At 39.5% G+C, this 17,979-nt stretch overlaps 1 protein-coding gene across 8 annotated transcripts in view; it reads left to right on the plus strand.

The window, feature by feature from the left end:
• Nucleotides 1-17,979, plus strand: part of KIAA1549 (UPF0606 protein KIAA1549 homolog) — a 157,660-nt gene that overhangs the window by 114,436 nt on the left and 25,245 nt on the right. For all 8 annotated transcript variants that reach the window (XR_005844153.2, XM_046910086.1, XM_046910088.1 and 5 more), the window contains 3 exons: nucleotides 1,767-1,944; nucleotides 2,980-3,164; nucleotides 15,357-15,559. Coding sequence is in view for 7 of the 8 variants with exons in the window: in XM_046910086.1 (XP_046766042.1) it covers nucleotides 1,767-1,944; nucleotides 2,980-3,164; nucleotides 15,357-15,559 (566 nt within the window). In the remaining variant the exon portion in view is untranslated. The remainder of the gene's footprint in view (nucleotides 1-1,766; nucleotides 1,945-2,979; nucleotides 3,165-15,356; nucleotides 15,560-17,979) is intronic.

Consider the following 17,979-nt stretch of genomic DNA (forward strand, 5'->3'; position numbering starts at 1 on the left):
GTATTGGCAGAAGAGTGAACAGCGTTATGATGAATTCAGCATTGATTAATGAGTTCTTCTAGCAGGTCTTGCTGTGTTTCATAAATTCCATAATTTTTCTACTCTATTTTTAGGTATTCTCCAACTTACTTGAAATGTGGCTAATGCTGAACGTTATTCCTTGATTTCAGTTGATTTGAACTGTAAGCTTTGAAAGCGCAACTGTTTATGCATTGGCTTTACTTTAAGCGTACGAGAAGTTGATTGAGATTCTGATTTATTAACTCTGGCCTTCATAGTAAAGGAGAGTTCATAAGGAAACTAAATATATTGCCCTTTTGTGGCATTTTCTTCCAGGTCTCTTCAGACTCTGTTTTGAAAGTAGAATACCTCTTGCTATTAGTTTGGGGTAGTTCAAGGTTGTGATCACTATTGAATATAAATGATGGTACGGAAGAGAATTATTATGTATGAAATTTAATTTTGTAGGAATTTAAAATTGTCTCATCTGCAATGTAGATGTTTGGTGGCTAGATGGTATCTACAGGGCTTCTTCATAGCACACATTCTTTTGATTATTAATGTCTTCAGAAGAAGGCAGAAAGAATTGCTTCCCACAGCATCAAATAAATTCCTTCCTGAAGAGAGGTGGATACCAGAGGGAGCCGTGTGGAGGACGAAGGTGACTGTGCAAGTTCTTTCGTTTAGGTAGAACAAAAAGTTCTTTTTGAAGCTAACAGAATATTTGCCTGTATAAATGCTTAACATTCAGAAAAACTGGAACAAAAAGGTGTGCATTATGAATAACAAAGTGAAAATATTCAGAGATGGAAAAGTGCAGTGAAATAAATCTGTCCAGTAACTCATACTACCCGACAAGCTACAAAGAAAATAGAGGCTACCAGAGTGGGATGGTGTTTGCATCTTCAGAGCAAATGCAGTTCTGTTCAGTGCTGGATCTGTATGTTGTCATGAAACAAATAGGAAAAAAAGAAAGAATAGAAACTTCTTCAAGTATGCGATAAAAATGTATTGTGTGAGAGATCACTTCCCTGCAAAGTTTCAGTTCAAAGACTCATAGAATATCTCGACTTGGAAGGGACACGCAAGGACTGAGTCCAACTCCTGCAGTTACAAAACAGAAATTTCTGTAAACTTCCATGACCCACAGCACTTAAATAGTGCTTATTTAATTTGACATATTATTTCAGCAATGTCGTCTTCCCCTGAAAGACTTAAAACCTTTTGTGTAACGATTAGGCGACAATATTCTGAATCTCTATTTGGAAGAAAATGGTAATTTCTGAATATTAGCTTTGTGTGTCTACATTTGTGCAGTGTTAACTGAAGCTTTTCTCAGATGAGAGAACTAAGTTGTGTGTGTGCTACCTCTGCTGCATATGGTGTTTTGGAGCATCGTTTTCTCATTAGAGTTCCCTGGGATATGGACAGTTTCCAAACTGTACTAGTGTCCAGCAGTTAGATAGTTTGTATAGCATCATATTTCTAGTTATCACAGAGGTATTTCTTCTACAACAACTGCATTGCTGTAGCATAACAGTGTGGAGTTTTTCTGATGGACTAGTGGTTGCATACAGTGGCAATTAAGACAGATATGGACACTGACTTGGCAAAGCTGTTCCAAAGGCTGTTTTTTATAACAGTATCTGTAAGACCTGGACCCTGTGAAGGGAAGGGGGAAGAGTGGGGAAGACTGAAAGGTCAAATGTATGGGAACCCCAAATAAATACAACTTAAAATGTAAAAGCATTCCAATTACTTTACAGATTGTGAACGTGTCACGGTTAGATGGTGTTGATAACCCCGTGGAGCTGATCTATTTTGTGGAGGATCAAGATGGAGAGAGATTCAGTGCTTTGAAGTGCTCAGACCTGATGAACCGAGTAGACATCCAGCGCGCTGCAATCATCCTTGGATACCGCATTGATGGCACTGTTGCACAGCGTAAGCCATATCCCGTCCACACCAATGCCAGCAGGGAGAAACAGGGTGACATTAAACAGTTGTGTAAAGAGGCATAAAAATGTTGTGGGGTTTTTTTTTTTTTTCTTATTGAGAAGAAACTAAACAGTTCTTGTCTAAGAAAATGATGATTTTATATATGAACATGTCATGACATGAGTGAGCTATCGTATATATGAGACATAAAAACAATAATATGTTCCTTTAATCTTGAATTTTATTATCAGAATGGCTATTATTAAAAATGGTAAAGATGAAATTGCATAGAAATACTGTTCTTAACTTTAAAACATTGTTTTAAGAACGTGTGTCAATTTGACTAGAAATGTATTACTGCTGTGGGTTTTATCCCCACATAGAACTGCTGTGCAAAATAGAGCGAACTAAAGTTTTGTTGGCTCTTCCAGTTTACTTTTTCCATACAATACTGATTTATTTGCACTTTACAGTATGATTACATTTTTTTCTCTTGGGGGGTAAAAGATGTCACATATCAACAGTGAAATAGAGAAAGGAAAAAAACAATAAAAAATGTGGAGCTATACCCACTGGGGAGGAGGATCTTAGTGATTTCAAATTGACTGTGATTATTGACGGAGAGGGTAACAAAATGTGTATAATGAAAGAGAGGAGGTTGCTGGTAATACCATTTAAAGGAGGATACAGACAGTTAAGTGAAAAGCCTTCTAACGTTAGTGACAGGTCATTTTTCTGGATGCATTTCACTTTGTCATCTCAGTTTGGAGTTACAGAGTGGTGTGGTAGAAGTGTATTTTCATGAGTAATATAAGCACAAGTATTTGGGAGGGAGACCAGAACTATTGATTGCTGCCCCATGCTTCCTGAGCATGACATATGTTAACTGGTAAGTGTAAGACATTTCCTGTGATGTGTGGCTGCTTTCTGATGAATTCCTGAACTAGCATTTACGAGAACATAAAAATACATAACCTTGAAGTGTCCTCAGTTAAAAATATATAACCACATAAAACTACTCTCTTCCTTTTAACTTCACAGCTGTGGAGAAGCTGAAGGAGTCCTCCTCAGAGGCACAGAACAGCAACCTGTGGATTATTGTTGGAGTGGCAGTCCCAGTTGCTGTGGTGCTCCTGATCGTTATTATTTTATATTGGAAACTTTGTCGAACAGACAAGCTGGAGTTTCAGCCAGACACAATAAGCAACATTCAGCAGCGACAGAAGGTAAAAGGGGAAGCTGTGCTGGGAGGAGGTTGAGTATTCTGAGCATAAATGAATGTGGGTGTCTAGGGAACACCTATTATCCTTAAATAACATTTGGAAATACAGTTTCAGAACCTCCTGGTTAAAAAGAAAAGCAGAAAAAAAGTTAAGTGATACTTGAAGTCAAGAATTCCATAAGGCTTTATCTGTTCTCTTAGCTGTGTGATACTGTGCTAGGTAGGTACATTCTTCTGAAATGTAGGCACTGAGGCTGAAAGGAACCCTTTTCATCACTTCGTTTTAAGGCTCCAGCTAGGACTGAGTAAGAGGAAATGTACTGAGTGTTGAAGCACTGACCTTGTTTTCTGCAGAAGGCTGAATTTTTCTTTGGAGAGATTCCACTAAACTAATTTGACAACTGAACCTTACCATCCATTATAGCTCACACTGGAGCTAGCATTTGCTAGAGACCATCCTTTCTGCTACCCATTCTGCTGAGGCTCTGGTGTTGCTGTTGTGAGTTCCTGTCAGCAGGACTTCAGTTACTAAATCTGAACAAAATCCAGTAACTTTATGTGTGATGAGCGTGTTGGCTGAAGTGATGGAGGACAGGGTTAGGGTGGTGAGAAATTCAGACCATCTCTTTTGTGCCCAAGACTAAATGGATGAAATAAATGATCCTTGATTTTCACAGAAGTATTCATCAGGAGTGAAAAAATGACTAGACTTTTATTTTACCAGCTGAAGAGAACTTATCTAAGTGTCAGAGATGCTTATTACTGACTATATTCTCAGCGGCATTAGTAAAGGCAAAATAATTAGCTTGTATTAACCCTATGGTACTGTAGTCATGTTCTTGTAACTGTCAACTCATGTTCAGTCATACAGCTTTCTCTGTAACAAGTCTTGTCTGTACACCATGCTCTCTTTCAAGATAATTAACAATGGGAAAGATGAGAGAAGCAGAAAGCAGTTGCACTTACAAAGCAGTCAGAACAAATCAATAGCAACTTCCAGTTGTCTTGCCAGTGAAGATTGAGTGTCATCATCAAGGTCAGCAACAAGTAGTGCCCCTCAGTGAAGTTCTCCCCCTGCTAGCATTTCCCCTGCGATACCTAACACAACCTTTGACTGAAGAAGTTCCTGTAGTAGTATAAGCTAATTTGGGAAGGGTCATACCAAAAAAGCAGGAGGGGGGGATTGTTACCCTTGGTACACTACTTCATGACATAAATTTTCCTTACCTCTCTGCTGTCTCAAGCTTTGTGTATGAAAACAGTTGTGTTCGTGATGAGGCCAGAAACGTTCCATCATCCCACTGTTTTGGAAAGTTGCTCAGCTTTTTGTCACCAGTGCATCCACAGTATTCTTCGTTTGAATCATTCATGAGTCAGAAGCCTAGAATTTGTTTTTATGCAAGTCTTGTTTCAGTTCGCCTGGGGAGCCTGTCACTTTCTCTTCTTCAGAGAAGTCACTGCACGCAAACTAGAAAGAACCAGTAAGGACATCTCGTCCAGTCCTTCCTGTGCCATCCTGTGTGGATGGCTCATACTTTAATATTAAATGAAGTAAAACGGCAAAAAGTATCTTAATTTTTTATCAGTGCATTAAAAAACGAGCAGAATCTACTTCAAAGAAACTTTTTTCTACTTTGCTCAGAATCTAGAAGTAGATAAGTAATCTGGCTTCCATGGTAGCAGGCTGTCGGTGGGCCTTCTTCATGTCCTCAAGCAGTGGGTTTGGAATTCCAGGTCAGAATATGGCTTATTTAGCAAGCACTGATGACCTCAAGATGGTCACAACAGCATACAAACAATGAGACACATTTGATCTGGCCCCCTTTCTTTAAATTGTTTGTGGTTTTTTATTTTTTATTGCAGAAAATGCAAAGAACTGATCAAAGTGATCGGGAATCTAGGATTTAGGAAATAAACTCAATTGAAAAATAGAATTCCCCCCACCTCAGTCCCTTGCTATCCTTACTGTTTTTTGGATTTGCCTTTGTTATTAAAGAACAATGAAGGCCTTCACTGCCTCTGTAAATGGAAGGATATTTTGGTTAAAAATGTGGTGGTGTGACCACTATTACAAGTCAGTCCTAAATTGCATATTCTCACAGTCCATCTTCTGATGAAGCAGACAAGTACAATCATCTATTGCTGATAACACCCAAAATGCCTTTGGGGTTGGCCCCTGGGAGTATGACCGCCTGGGTACAGTGCAGTTGCAGTAAAGATCACAAGGTAGTTTGGTTTCGTCCCTATAAGGATATCATCAGCAAAAGACAGGGAGACAGCTTGAGTTCAAACAATGCCAAGGTGGACTGCTGACAGAACCAATGCAATAACGAAGGGGTGTTTTACTTCTGAATGTTCTCAGAAGCCTGTAACCCAGGTAAACAGAAACAAACACGTAGGAAGGAAAACTTTTGTTGGAATTAATCCTAGGAAAATCAGTTTAAGAAAATAACGTAATAAACAATGGACCTTGGATAGAGTGATAGATTTTCTAGTCCATCCATCCACCCCAAAGTACAATCAACAATGCCTGAGAAATACCGCAGTCTTTTTTGTCTGGATACAAGGTAGGAAGAGGTACGTATATCAAAGTTACCTGGGACACTTTTTTAAAGCAGGTGTTAAAGAAACAGGTCAGAGCAGTGAATTTCTAAGCAAGATTCGTAGGTCTGTGCAAAGGTAATTATTTTCAAGAGGTGGAACTGAGGTATTTAAAGGGCACATGAAGTATTCATGACTTGTTCTATAAGCTGTAGCATCCTACAGGAGATTCACCTTGATGTGATCTAAGTTGTTGCACTGGATAAAGATGTCTTTGCCTTTGGAATAAAAAGCTGCATAAGAGGCATTTTTAAATTATCAGATTCTCTTGCCTTGCCTATAACCACCACCATGTCATCGCAACATGAACTTTTTTTTTGCTGCTAAGAAGCCGTGCAGTGTCTTTGTGGGAAATTGAATTTTTGAAATGATTTTTCTTCTTTGCGAGAAAATAATAGATAAATGTCCTTAATTCCCAAACCATCATCCTGCTCAGTACTGGACTCTTGCAATTTTTGTGCAGAAGTACCGTCAACCCTATTCCCTATATATTTATCATGCAAACAGAGATTGTAATATTCTTTCTTTTCCTATAGACATAAAAATATATATATATGGTACCTGATTCTCTAGGGATCTCACTTTTTCACCTGCGTAGAAGCTTTTTAAGAAGAAAGGCAGATCCCCTTGCTAGGACTTTTCAGAGGTAGTTTCAGCTTTTGACAGTTATTCAGGGAAAGGTTCCCTGCTCTAATGACAGGAATCTTACTCATCTATAGATAAGCTCACAGATGTTTATTTAGAAGGGTTGGGATGTTCTCCTTCTAATTGAAGTGTCTCTGCCCACGGCAAGGGGGTGGAACCAGATGGTCTGGAAGATCCCTTCCAACCCAAGCTGTTCTCCGAATCTATGAAATACTGGGCCTGCTGAAGTCATGGACTTTGCAGTGCTAACTTGGACCAAGTGACTTGCTCAATTCCTGATTTTTCCATCCTAAAAGCCTGGAGGAAAAAAAAAAAAGACTTTCTCCAGCTGGGAGTTGCTTCTCTCTGGGCCCTCTGTGTGCCTCCATGGTTCTTATGAGTCAGTGTCGAAACGTATGTTGATGTGTGGGAGAGATGGGGTGAGTCGGCCCCCAGAAAGCCAAGGACAACACATATGGTACCCCACCTTCTTCATGATCAGTATCACAGCGTGAGAGCTGGAGGGCTACCAGTTGGCATCATGTGCCAGCAAACCTCAGCTAATGTGTAGTAACCTGGGGACCATTACCAGCCCTGGCCCATCTGCTCTCATTGGCGCTTTTGTGGCAGCTACTCAGGCATCCCCATGCTGCTCAACATTACCAGTAATGAACTGTGCGTTCTGTGGGATGACAGGCAGGCTTGTTTGGATTTTTATTTTACTTCAAGCAGGAATATCTGTTACCTGAAGTTCGTGTGTCAGGTGTAACTTTACACGTCTGAATTGAGAGTTTCTCTTATTATTGTGTATTCAGTAGACTACCTCTTGGATGTTCCCCGGATCAAAGAGGCCAGCCCTGCTGGAGGCTAAATACTAGGCTCCTGCTCCTGATACAAAGAATTCTTGTGATGTTTTGACATCCTATAATGCTTTTGTTCATCTGTATAATGTAGAGGCAATAGCTCTGCATTTCAGAATAACTCCAGTCAAAAGAGATCCATGTAAAGAAAGGCAGCTGACACCAGTCTTATAAAAACTACTTGAAAACTGACATGAATTTCTGCAAGAGATTAGTGTCTGTGCCAACTGTTTGCATAACAAATACCTTTCATTTCTAATAGCAGCCTTAACTAACTATTGAAAATTTCTTTTTGTAACTGGCATACAGGCTTTCTTGAGTTCGAATCAACAGCTGGATTCTGACAAGGAGCACAATATTCAACATCTCAATTACTTCTCAACAATGCCTTTCTCTGATGGCAGTTCCTCTGCCAGAGCTCTTTTGTGGGAACTCTTCTTCTGTACTGAGGATTACCTATTGACATGTTGTAGGTGTAAATACTGCACTTGGATACTGATCGTACCAGTGTATGGAAAAACTAAAATGTATCTGCTTTTGTACAAACATTTGAGTGGCCATATAAAGGTCTGACTGAAAGGCCAGCTCACCAAGATGTCAAGAGCAGAAATCTTTAGAAAGAGATATCCAGACAAGGAAGGTACATGTAGAATCATAGAATATCTTGAGCTGGAAGAGAACCACGAGAATCAAGTCCAATTCCTGACTCCACACAGGACCACCCAAAAATCAGAGCGTAAGATAATTTGCATTGAGTAGCTCTTCAGCCTTCAGTTACATGAGACTCAGGGTCTTTTTCATCTTTTTCATCAAGTGATGATATTTAACCACACTCAATGGGTTTATCTTCTCTGAACTTTTCCAGTCCTTCTGAACCAATCTGAGCTACTGACAGGTGTTTGTACAGTTTGTTATATGAAAGAATCATGTCATCTTTTGTGTTGCATTTATCCTGCTACCTTCATGTTTTCTGTGATGCCCCTAGTTATTGTATAGGTGGCAACAGTGAAGAACTGGTTCCTGGACTCCAGCTTGATGCCAGTCTTGACTTCCAGATCTCATCAGATTCCTGTCTCCATCCTCTCCTTTCCAGATCAAGGGGTGCCACTTCTCCTAGCTTTTCTTTTGAGCTAGACTTTGAACCATTTCTTTGAACTAGACTTTGAAAAGGATTTGTGTTCTAATTCTTATCAGTCTTTCTGAGAGAGGGAAACTAGAATTGCATATGATTTTCAAATTGTCGATGGCCCACAGAGTGGTATTTCTATTGTGGCTACTTTTGAAAAGGAATTTCTAAAAAATTATTTTCAAAATACATTTTAACTTTATAGTATCCTAATCATACAATAAACCACTGAGATCGGATTACCACTGTGGAAATAAATTCTGTCTTTCCTACTGGAAGATAATAGTTTACCTTAGAGTTGAGCTGTTTTTAGAGCAAGGATATGTGCCTATAGCGAATCATTGTTATTGGAGGTTTTAACATCACTACTCACTTGTTGCAGAACAGCAAGACATTTCACTAAAATGCTTTGCAATCCACGTTGTGATTGTAGCAATGTGACAGAGCAATGGAAGGCTATTATAGCCGGAGCTGGCAGGCTAGGTGATTTGTTCGCATGCTTTATCTTCTCAAATTACAGGTGCCTGCATGAAATGGCATCATTTGAAAGGATTCTTGGGCCTGCAGCAAGCAACAGATTTACCCTAGTTTTCAGATAGTCATGGATAATGGGACACAACAAGGGAGGAGGGGAAAATGTAGCTTCATTTCAGCACAGAGATTAATCCTGCAGTTTATATTGCTGTGCTTTCCTTCTGTCTGCATTAAACCCTGTTTAGATGTATAAATGTCTCTGAGTTACAAGACCACAGGATGATCTTTGTTGACTAAGCCCGACAAAATACCAGCACAAAGTCAAATTAAAATTGCTGATCTTTATTCTATCTTAAAGTGTGTTAGCACTTAATATTTACGAAGAAGAAGTGTTTTTGAGCTATACTGTGTATGTACTCTGTCCAGACAGAGCCATGTTATGAACTTATTTTCTTGCCTTACATGCTGGCAAAAAAAGTTTCCTTGATTGATAGCTATCTTTGACATGCTGTGCTAGCTGTTAAGAGATTACGGTTTGTCATACTTCTTTCTGTGGTCTTTGGAGAGTGACTTTTTGACACTGCATATGGAAAAGAGACTGGTGGAACTCGGGCACAGCAGTGGCCTCTCTGTTTTGTAAAGCTGATGATCATTTTCTAACTTACTCCTGACATTTTTGTCTAACTGGTGTGCAAAGGAGACTCACCGAAGTTTGATTCAGACAGTGTCTGCCCTGCGGCATTTCTGTCTTAGAAGGAAAGCTAAAACCATGTATGATTCAGACGCAAAACTCTGCTATTACAGCAGTTATCTCAGCAGCCTATGGGCATAGATGTACTCAGAGTTAGGGCCTTTCAACAACATGATCCCTCTTGCGTTTTGTGAAACTTGCTGAGCTGCCACAGCAACATTAATGTGGCAAGGGAAAATACACAAGGGAGAAGAATGGGAATAATGAAAATCCATGGAAAGGATCTGTCTTAAGAAAATATTTCAGAACAGGTGTCTTAGGAATTTCAGAGTTTTTTGAAGTTTAGGGCTTTCTTCATTCATTTGTTTTTAATCCTATTCCAGGGGCAGAATTCCTGAGGTGATGCCCTCAGAATGCAGAGAAGCATTTGGTGCTGTGAATCTCAGACTGTTGAGAAAGTTTGTGATGTTTAGTAGCTTTAAATAACCCTACATCAGACCACTTATTTACACCTTCCGCTCATGCTAGTGTTAAGAGCGCTGATTCTCACTGACTTGCTGCATTTGTGTTAGTAGATTTAGAAACTTCTCCTGTAGTTTCTTCATCCTGTCATTTTTGCAATGTTCCATGTTCTAGCACTGTGGTAAGGTCAGAAGTCAGCAGTACTCTTTTGCAGGGATTCCAGTTCTGTGCATGGATTATATGCCAACATTAAAATGTTATTTTTTAAATCATGCTTAGCTCCTTTGTTTCCTTAGTATTTTAATAGCCTCTACTCAGTGCTTCTATCTCTGTGAGGAACAAGGGAATCTTGTAAAACGAAGTCAGTAGAAAATCGTGTTGGTGTATTATTCTTCATTTTATGTCCAAATTCAAATGCTGCTTCTACTCCTAAAGAAAGAAAACTCTCATCATTTTAATTAGAGGAACCACAAGAAGAATGCTAAGTAAAATGTATTTTGTCTCTGCTGCTTTCAGCTGAATCTATTCACTGACCTGTATGTGCAATCTTTGCTTTCCTGAGAAAACACGTTGTTGACATTTGCGGTGTGCATCTGCATCTAGGGAAGCAGCGTGTTGGCAGCCATGTAATACTTCTATGTTTTGAACAACACTGAAGCTATTAGCTGTTTTCATGGGCAAAGTCTTGACCAAGGTGCACTGGCTTTGTTTGTGGGCTTCTACAGAAATTATTTGATTGTTCTATCAACAGAGCTTCAATGTATTTTTTTTTTCCTGACAGTATCTTGCAACAGAATTGAAACACTGTCTTGAGTTACCCATTTGAAATCATCTTTCCCTTGGGTTTCAGCAGGCACTGCATTCTTGTTGTTATATAAGCCTTAATAATGTAGTTGCTCAGACATGCTCATTTTAGTGGTAAGCTTCAGAGTAGCTTATCTTTTTGCCTTTCACAAATGTATAAAAATAGAGCAAATGAAAACCTTCTGTAACAACTTACATTTGAAGCAAGAAATCTAGCACTGGTTTTGTGCAGCACTGGTTTTGTGCAGACTTAAAAAAAGCACCTGGGGCTGATAGAAGAAAGGTTCCGTTTCAGCACCTGAGCAGATAGGGGGACCAGCACGAGTGTGATCTTCCTTAAAAAGAGATTGTATTCCTTCTGTGGTGGTGGTAAAGTTATGAGTAGTAAATGACTGATCCACAAATGGTATTCTGAGTACCTGCGGTAGGATGAGCAGAGATCATCCAATCTGTTACACTGTGTAACGTGATATAAAGGAAGGGAAGAAAAACAGGACAGGTAGTATGCAGCACCTAATAAGAAAGGGTAAGTAACCTTTCTTGTTGCTTGGTTACTTGTTGCTCACTTGGGACAACACTGTTCGTTGTAGTTGGCCCCACTGACCATCCAGGAGAAAGCAGAGTCACAGTTGCCACTGAAAATGTCCATTTTGGTTACTACCGTTTGCCCGTTAGCTATAATGCTGCCATGGATTAATGTAGACGAGGAAGTGTACACTTATTTTTTTATTTTTTTTTCAAGAAAGTGTAGTGGGTTTCTCTGGGCATCCTTTCCTCGTTAGGAATCTATATTTTTATTTATCAAGTAATTGTTATTCTTTTATTATTCTTTTTTTTAAAACTCTGCCTATCTACTTACAAGATGAGGTATAATGCTTTATATAAATGTTTATTCACATTGTGTTTGTGTAACTCATGCTATTCATGCAATATACACATGCTGATACGATCTCGTGATGTTCTTATGTTGTTTGAAGCTGGTAGTGCCAATTTAAGGGTTTGGGTTTTTAGAAGGAAGTTTCTAGAAATATTATTTAACTGTACAGAACTTTGCAAGACTCTGAATCACTCAGGCAGAAGTTTTTCATTCCAGGATTTATTTCATGCTGATTTTTATTATTATTTTTTCAAGATAAGAAGCGTGTGTTCTTTTGAAGAACAAGATTAATAAAAAAATTGTCTTGTCCAAATTTTAAGAACAGTTTTGGAGAAACTCTAGTGTGTATTCTCAGCCTTTGAGGGCATGAGGTAGGGAATTAAGAGAGAGGACCAGGAGGTTGTTTTGTATGAAGGAGATCTTCTTGCTGATTTGATCTGTGGAGAGCTGTCCATTTCTGATGAAGCTATAGACCTTCGGGAAAAGTGTGATCAACAGAGACTTGTTAATAGTTTTCCAGGTCCGTTTTCCTAAGATTGCACCTATTCTGTGCTTATAAGCTCTGTAAAGCTGTGTCTTAAAAGGTAAGAGGTGTTTTCTCTGTTGCTGTATGTGAAGGTTGTTACAAGCCAGGTAAAGGAAGGGGGAGCTCAGGCTGTAAATAGGATCTGGCTGCTGGTAGACAGTGCAAGAGAGAGGCAAAAAAGTGGGATGGGGAGATTGATTCAGCCTGGCAAGGAAGAGAGAAGTCAGATGAGAAGTTAACCTGGCTGCAGCTTCTGGGGAAATAAAGTCTCTGGTTCTGTGGTGTCTGGGGAGATCTCTGCTCAAGGCTGAGGATAGAGTCGGTGATACCCGAGACCTGACAGTCCTTTGTTGCAAGAAACAGAGTGTGGATCCAGCAGAGTATCCATGCAATCAATTGGCAAAATGTCAGTCACACTAGCTGCACTTTTCATAGAAGAATGTGTCCTTTCTTTTCTTGCATCCACTGCTTCATGCACTACATTTGCCAACTTTTGCATAAAATGAGTGTCTGAGCTGTAGAAATAATGCTGTTTAATCCTTCCCAACTTTGACTAATAGCAGAAGGACCAGCCTATACCATGGATTCAGCAAGGTGTGAAAGAGAAGAGGGATCCTATGAATTAAATGAATTTATGATATTTACTTCAAATCTCTGTTGCAGTGCCTATTTAAGTGTAATTGATTGTTTAGACAGTCTTACCTGTGCCAACTCTTAAAGTGTGAGTGCTTGCCTTTGCAGTGCTAATAGTGTTTTAATACAACTTCTATAAGATCTGTCTGTAGATAAACATATGTGCATACATATGCTGTGATGTACATACGCTTATACATATATTGGTTTCCTTAACTGTGCTTAAACAAAAGGTTATGTTAGTCTGCAACATGGAATAAGGCTGTTCAATCAAAGTTAAAATATTAAAAAATGTCTATTATTACATGTTGCATTACTCCCCAAGGGTATGCAAACCCAATATAACTGCATAGTTAGACCTAAAGGCTTAACTGAAATATGCTGAAATGCATACCTCAGAGGCAGCAGTCTTACTAAAGCCATGCTAGTATGTCCAATATTATGAGAATGTTTGTCCTTTTAGTCAGACCTGGCCAGCTCACCCATCACGCTATCCTAAAAGCATTGGTAACTTTGCATATCAGTTCAGGGGTGCTTGAGAAAGGGTAGAACACTGAGGGTTTTTTTGTGCGAGAATTTTACCCAGTATAGGGGCAGGAATGTAGTGATAGTTGTGTCAGTAGTAGGGCTGTATAAGCACAAGGGTGCAGTATGAAAGGATTAGAAGAAGGGAAACCACTGAAATGCTTCAAAGGGATGATGTCCTACACAAGAATATCTCTGAAGAGAGAATAAAAGTAATGTCTTAAACACGTCAGAGATGGAGGTGTGGTAACTAAGGGGAAGTTTCAATAACCAAAGTGCTTTGAGCTAATATGATAATTCTTTTGATGATAATGAAAAGTTCCACCTCAGAATTATTTTGAAAAGAAGACATGGAGTTTTGCGATCTCACAAAAAGGAAAAATGGAATTTCTTAATGAGTTTTGGAATGTTCAGTGAACAAGATCCTGAATGCAGTTTTTAAACCTCGAGGGAAAGCAAGTTTCCAGTAGGATTCACTCAGTGGCCATGACTCAACAGTACGAGAACCCATCACCCCTTTACTTGGTGTAGCTCAACAGTGCCTTTTTTGAATCAGTGCTTGCCATGATTTACCTAAGTTCAATGGCTGTGTGTCACCCATAATGCTCAACTGAAGTAACTCAAGAAAAAGGGCAATACAATGGAAGACATTCAGATTTGATCAAGTAATAAGCTTACACATTTGGTCAGAAATGAACTCTAAAACCTCAACCATTCAGGTATTTCTTAGATTTTACAGGAGAGCTTTTATTGCCATCTACTGGTCTAAATAAGCATTTTGCTTTTCTACGACCACCTTTTGAACCGTTTGGGAAATATTTGCTTACTGAGAAAATATTTTGAAGAGATTGTTTCAGTATATTCCTTAGGCAAGCTTATCTTTGGCATGGTATCAGACAAGCCTGTAGTTAGCTGTGTTGTCATGCCAAGCTTTATGAAAGGGGGTTCATTTAAACATCTGGAACCTGATGCACCCATAAAATGCACTACAACACACACTTCGCTTTGCAAGAAATCAGCTCCAGGAACACACGGGTTTTTGTGCATATGCTGTGCAGTGAGCATGTGTGCACACTTTGAAAACTGGAGTTGTCAAGATTTCTTTCCCCTTTCAACTCCCAAATTACTTAAAAATTGAATAGGACTCAAAGAAAAACTTTGTCTTAATTAGTTTCTCATAGTGTCTGATTATTTCAAAGCCCTCAAAAATTTATAGGAAAGCTTGAAACGTGTAGGCTTGATTTAAGTCGGAACCAAGCCATTGACAAGGTGAGATTAGCTATTTTGAAAATAGTTATGAAAGGGGCTAGCCTGAATCTGTTGCCTCCTGATAGGATATCTGGGATGAATGTCTCATTTCTCTAAATTGGAAAGCCTTTTACATATTTTTCCTTCTACTCAGTATAAAGTTCCTAAGAACTAGATTTGGAATACTTTTCTGGAGGCATCCGTGCCATTTTCTGGAGTCATTGCCAGGCTGCCATGTCACTGAGATCTAGAGTATGTTTCTCTTTCCTCAGATGAGCTAGCTGTTTGTATGAGCACCCACAGACATCCTGCAGATTTGGGGTGCTCAAAATGTGGAGGATCAGCAGTGATGCATTGTTCAGTTTACTTAAGTTTACTCATTGTGATTGGAACAAATGGAAGGGTGACCTGACAGTGGTAGCCATTTAATTGTGTACATGGGCATTTACAACCTTGCAGCTAAAGTATAAAAAAGGCTTCTTGCACAATGATTAAAACTGAAGAAATAGCTGGGAAAATGAGATTTAGAAGCAACATATTTATTTAGGGCTTTAAACTGTGTATCATCTACTGAAGTGAAATTACAAAATCATGAGGTTTTTCTTTTCCCTACAGCACTCTTATGTTCATTTCTGAGGATAGCATATCCTAGCCATCCTAATGGTTATTGTTTGCAGATCTTAACCAAAGCCTTTGTACTCATTGTCACTCATAGTTCTTGTTTTTTGTCTTTCTTCTCTTGCAGCTACAAGCCCCCAGCGTAAAAGGCTTTGATTTTGCTAAGCAGCATCTGGGCCAACACAACAAAGATGACGTCCTGATTATCCATGAGCCAGCTCCTTTACCAGGACCTATTAAGGACACTACCCCATCTGAAAATGGAGATGTTCCCAGCCCCAAGTCCAAGACTTCCTCAAAACCTTCAAAGACCGTCCGACACAGAGGGAGGTCAGTTCACAGGGGAAGAAAAACAAGCTGTGGAAGATGAGTGCTGTTTACTGTATTTTTAAGGCAGTTACAATGGACAGAAGTCAATTCCAGAGCTCTGGAATTTATGTTTTCTACTGGGCCATATCTAGCTTCAAACTGCATAAAGTTGTGAGAATTTGGTGTCTATTTTTCTCTTAATGGCAACAGGCCCACTTAAGAGGAGTGCTTAGGACACAGCTAGGTTGGTTGGAGTCAGTTTATTACTTGTGTACTGCAAACATGAAGTGTGTGCTTTCTGGTGCATTCTCTTTGTGGCCATTCCTAACTACCAAGGCAGCAGGTGATTAAAAAGAAATGAAAAGCACTGTCTGTTAGTGATGTGTTTCAGTGCTATTCGTAGTGATCATTCTACGTATGATAAGTCAGAACTTCCAGAAATAAGCATTATCTACAAAATTCAGGGAAGATGAATATTTTTTTATTGTGGTAATCTGATTGCTATCGTAGCACAGCAGTTGTGGTCAGGAAAAGGTCTGATAACTGACATTTGTGCAAGTGGAGAAGCGTTTGTCAACCTTAAGCATTTATTTCCTAGCGTTTTCCTTTAATGTTATGATGTGAATGTGTCTTGCCAGAAGGGATTGCATTTTTAGGATAGAAGCTGTAACAGCTGTGCACTAAAGGAGGGTATTTTCATTTTATAAAAAAAGCAAATTGGGAAGGCAATAGGTAAGAAAGAAAAGGAGCCTGGAAGATAGGAGAGCTGTTATGAGTCCGAACAGCTCCTCAGTGCAGAGCTCCTCTCTACTCCACTTTCTGGTAGTTCTTCTTTCTCACCCTCCCTTTCATATTTTTGCACTCCTTTGTTTGCTGCTCTGCACCCCCTGTGCTTTTACCTCCATGCTGCTGCACTCCAGGAGAAAACAAGGGCAGCGTTGAATGAGCTTAGAAGAAAACAATAGTGGTTCTTCCTCAGCTACAGATCCATGGCACATCTTGCTCCTCTGCACGGCCCTCTGTGCTTCCTCATCTTCCCCACATGAGCTTCATAAAACTCCATTTCTAACTTGCCGGGTGATGAGCCTAATTCCATATAGGCATTGCAAGTCAGAGACTACTAATGATAAAGTGGAAGGTGGGCAATATTGGAAAATAATGGAAAAAAAAACGCTAACTCATTTTGGTGCAGCTTAACTAAATTAATACAAATCAGAAGGACAAGCGTTCTTATGTCTTTTTAAAAGATAAAAAGTGGCTTAAGAAATCATTAGGAGGAGGGGAAAATATGTTCACACGTAAGTATAAGCAACACATTTAAACTTGAGGTTATTCCTGTACTTCATCTCAAACGATTCTGGAGAGGAAGCAGGGAAATTTTTCCAAAGCTGACATTTTAATGCTTTCCCAGAAGACAATAGTGAATTGTTGATCAAATTTGAAACAACGATACATATTTTTAAGTTTCTAAATTCAACCACTTGAAACTGAAGAAGAGAATTTCCCTCCCCTCCCTCTTCCATCCTTAAAAGCAAAGCTCTCTTTAGGCTTAGCTATGGAGATATCACTATTATCTCTGTAACATGCTGACATATCCACATCAGCTTCAGATTTAAAACACTTATTCCCCAAGGGAGAAGTCGAAACATTAAACAACATTGTAGTGTATTCTGTTGTTTTTAGCTGTTTTCTATTTTATGAGAAAATACAGAATTCACTTCATCACAGTGCAATTCCGGATTGCATACTGCATGCCAGTACGTGCAGTGGTGGTGAGCACACATTCCGTATTGGTGAAAGATAGTAAACAAGAAAAACAACGGGGATCAGAAAGCACAGCATCTCTAGTCCCCAGCAGAGAGCTGGACCTGTTGTTTTGGCTTGAAAGGATACAGCCATGTACTCTGCAGAACTTTAAAAGAGTGGCTGGTGCTGACTTGGCACTATTGTCTATTCCTATGGTGTATTTAATGGTAATTTACATCTTACTGAAGTAAGAATATGAAGGAAAACAAGGCACAGTGAGATGAAACAGAAAGCCACTAGGGTATGTAGAAACAGAACCCCATTTCCTTCCAGTCTTTGAAGGGAGCTTATAAACAGGAGGTAGAATGACTTTTTACATGGTCTGACAGTGATAGCACAAGGGGGGATGACTTCAAGCTAAAAGAAGGGAGACTTCAGTTAGATGTTAGGAAGAAATTCTTTACTCAGAGGGTGGTGAGGCACTGGCACAGCTGCCCAGAGGAGCTGTGGTGCCCCATCTCTGGAGGCTTGGGGCCAGGTTGGATGAAGCCCTGGGCATCTTGAGCTGCTGGGTGGCAGCTCTGCCCGTGGCAGGGGTTGGAACTGGGAGGGCTTTAAAATCCCTTCCAACCCAAGCCATTCTATGATTCTTATACTCCGCTGAACCAAGACGATAGAAGAGAAAGCCCTGCCCA

This window comes from Gallus gallus, chromosome 1 (assembly GCF_016699485.2).
Source record: "Gallus gallus isolate bGalGal1 chromosome 1, bGalGal1.mat.broiler.GRCg7b, whole genome shotgun sequence".
Taxonomy (NCBI): domain Eukaryota; kingdom Metazoa; phylum Chordata; class Aves; order Galliformes; family Phasianidae; genus Gallus; species Gallus gallus.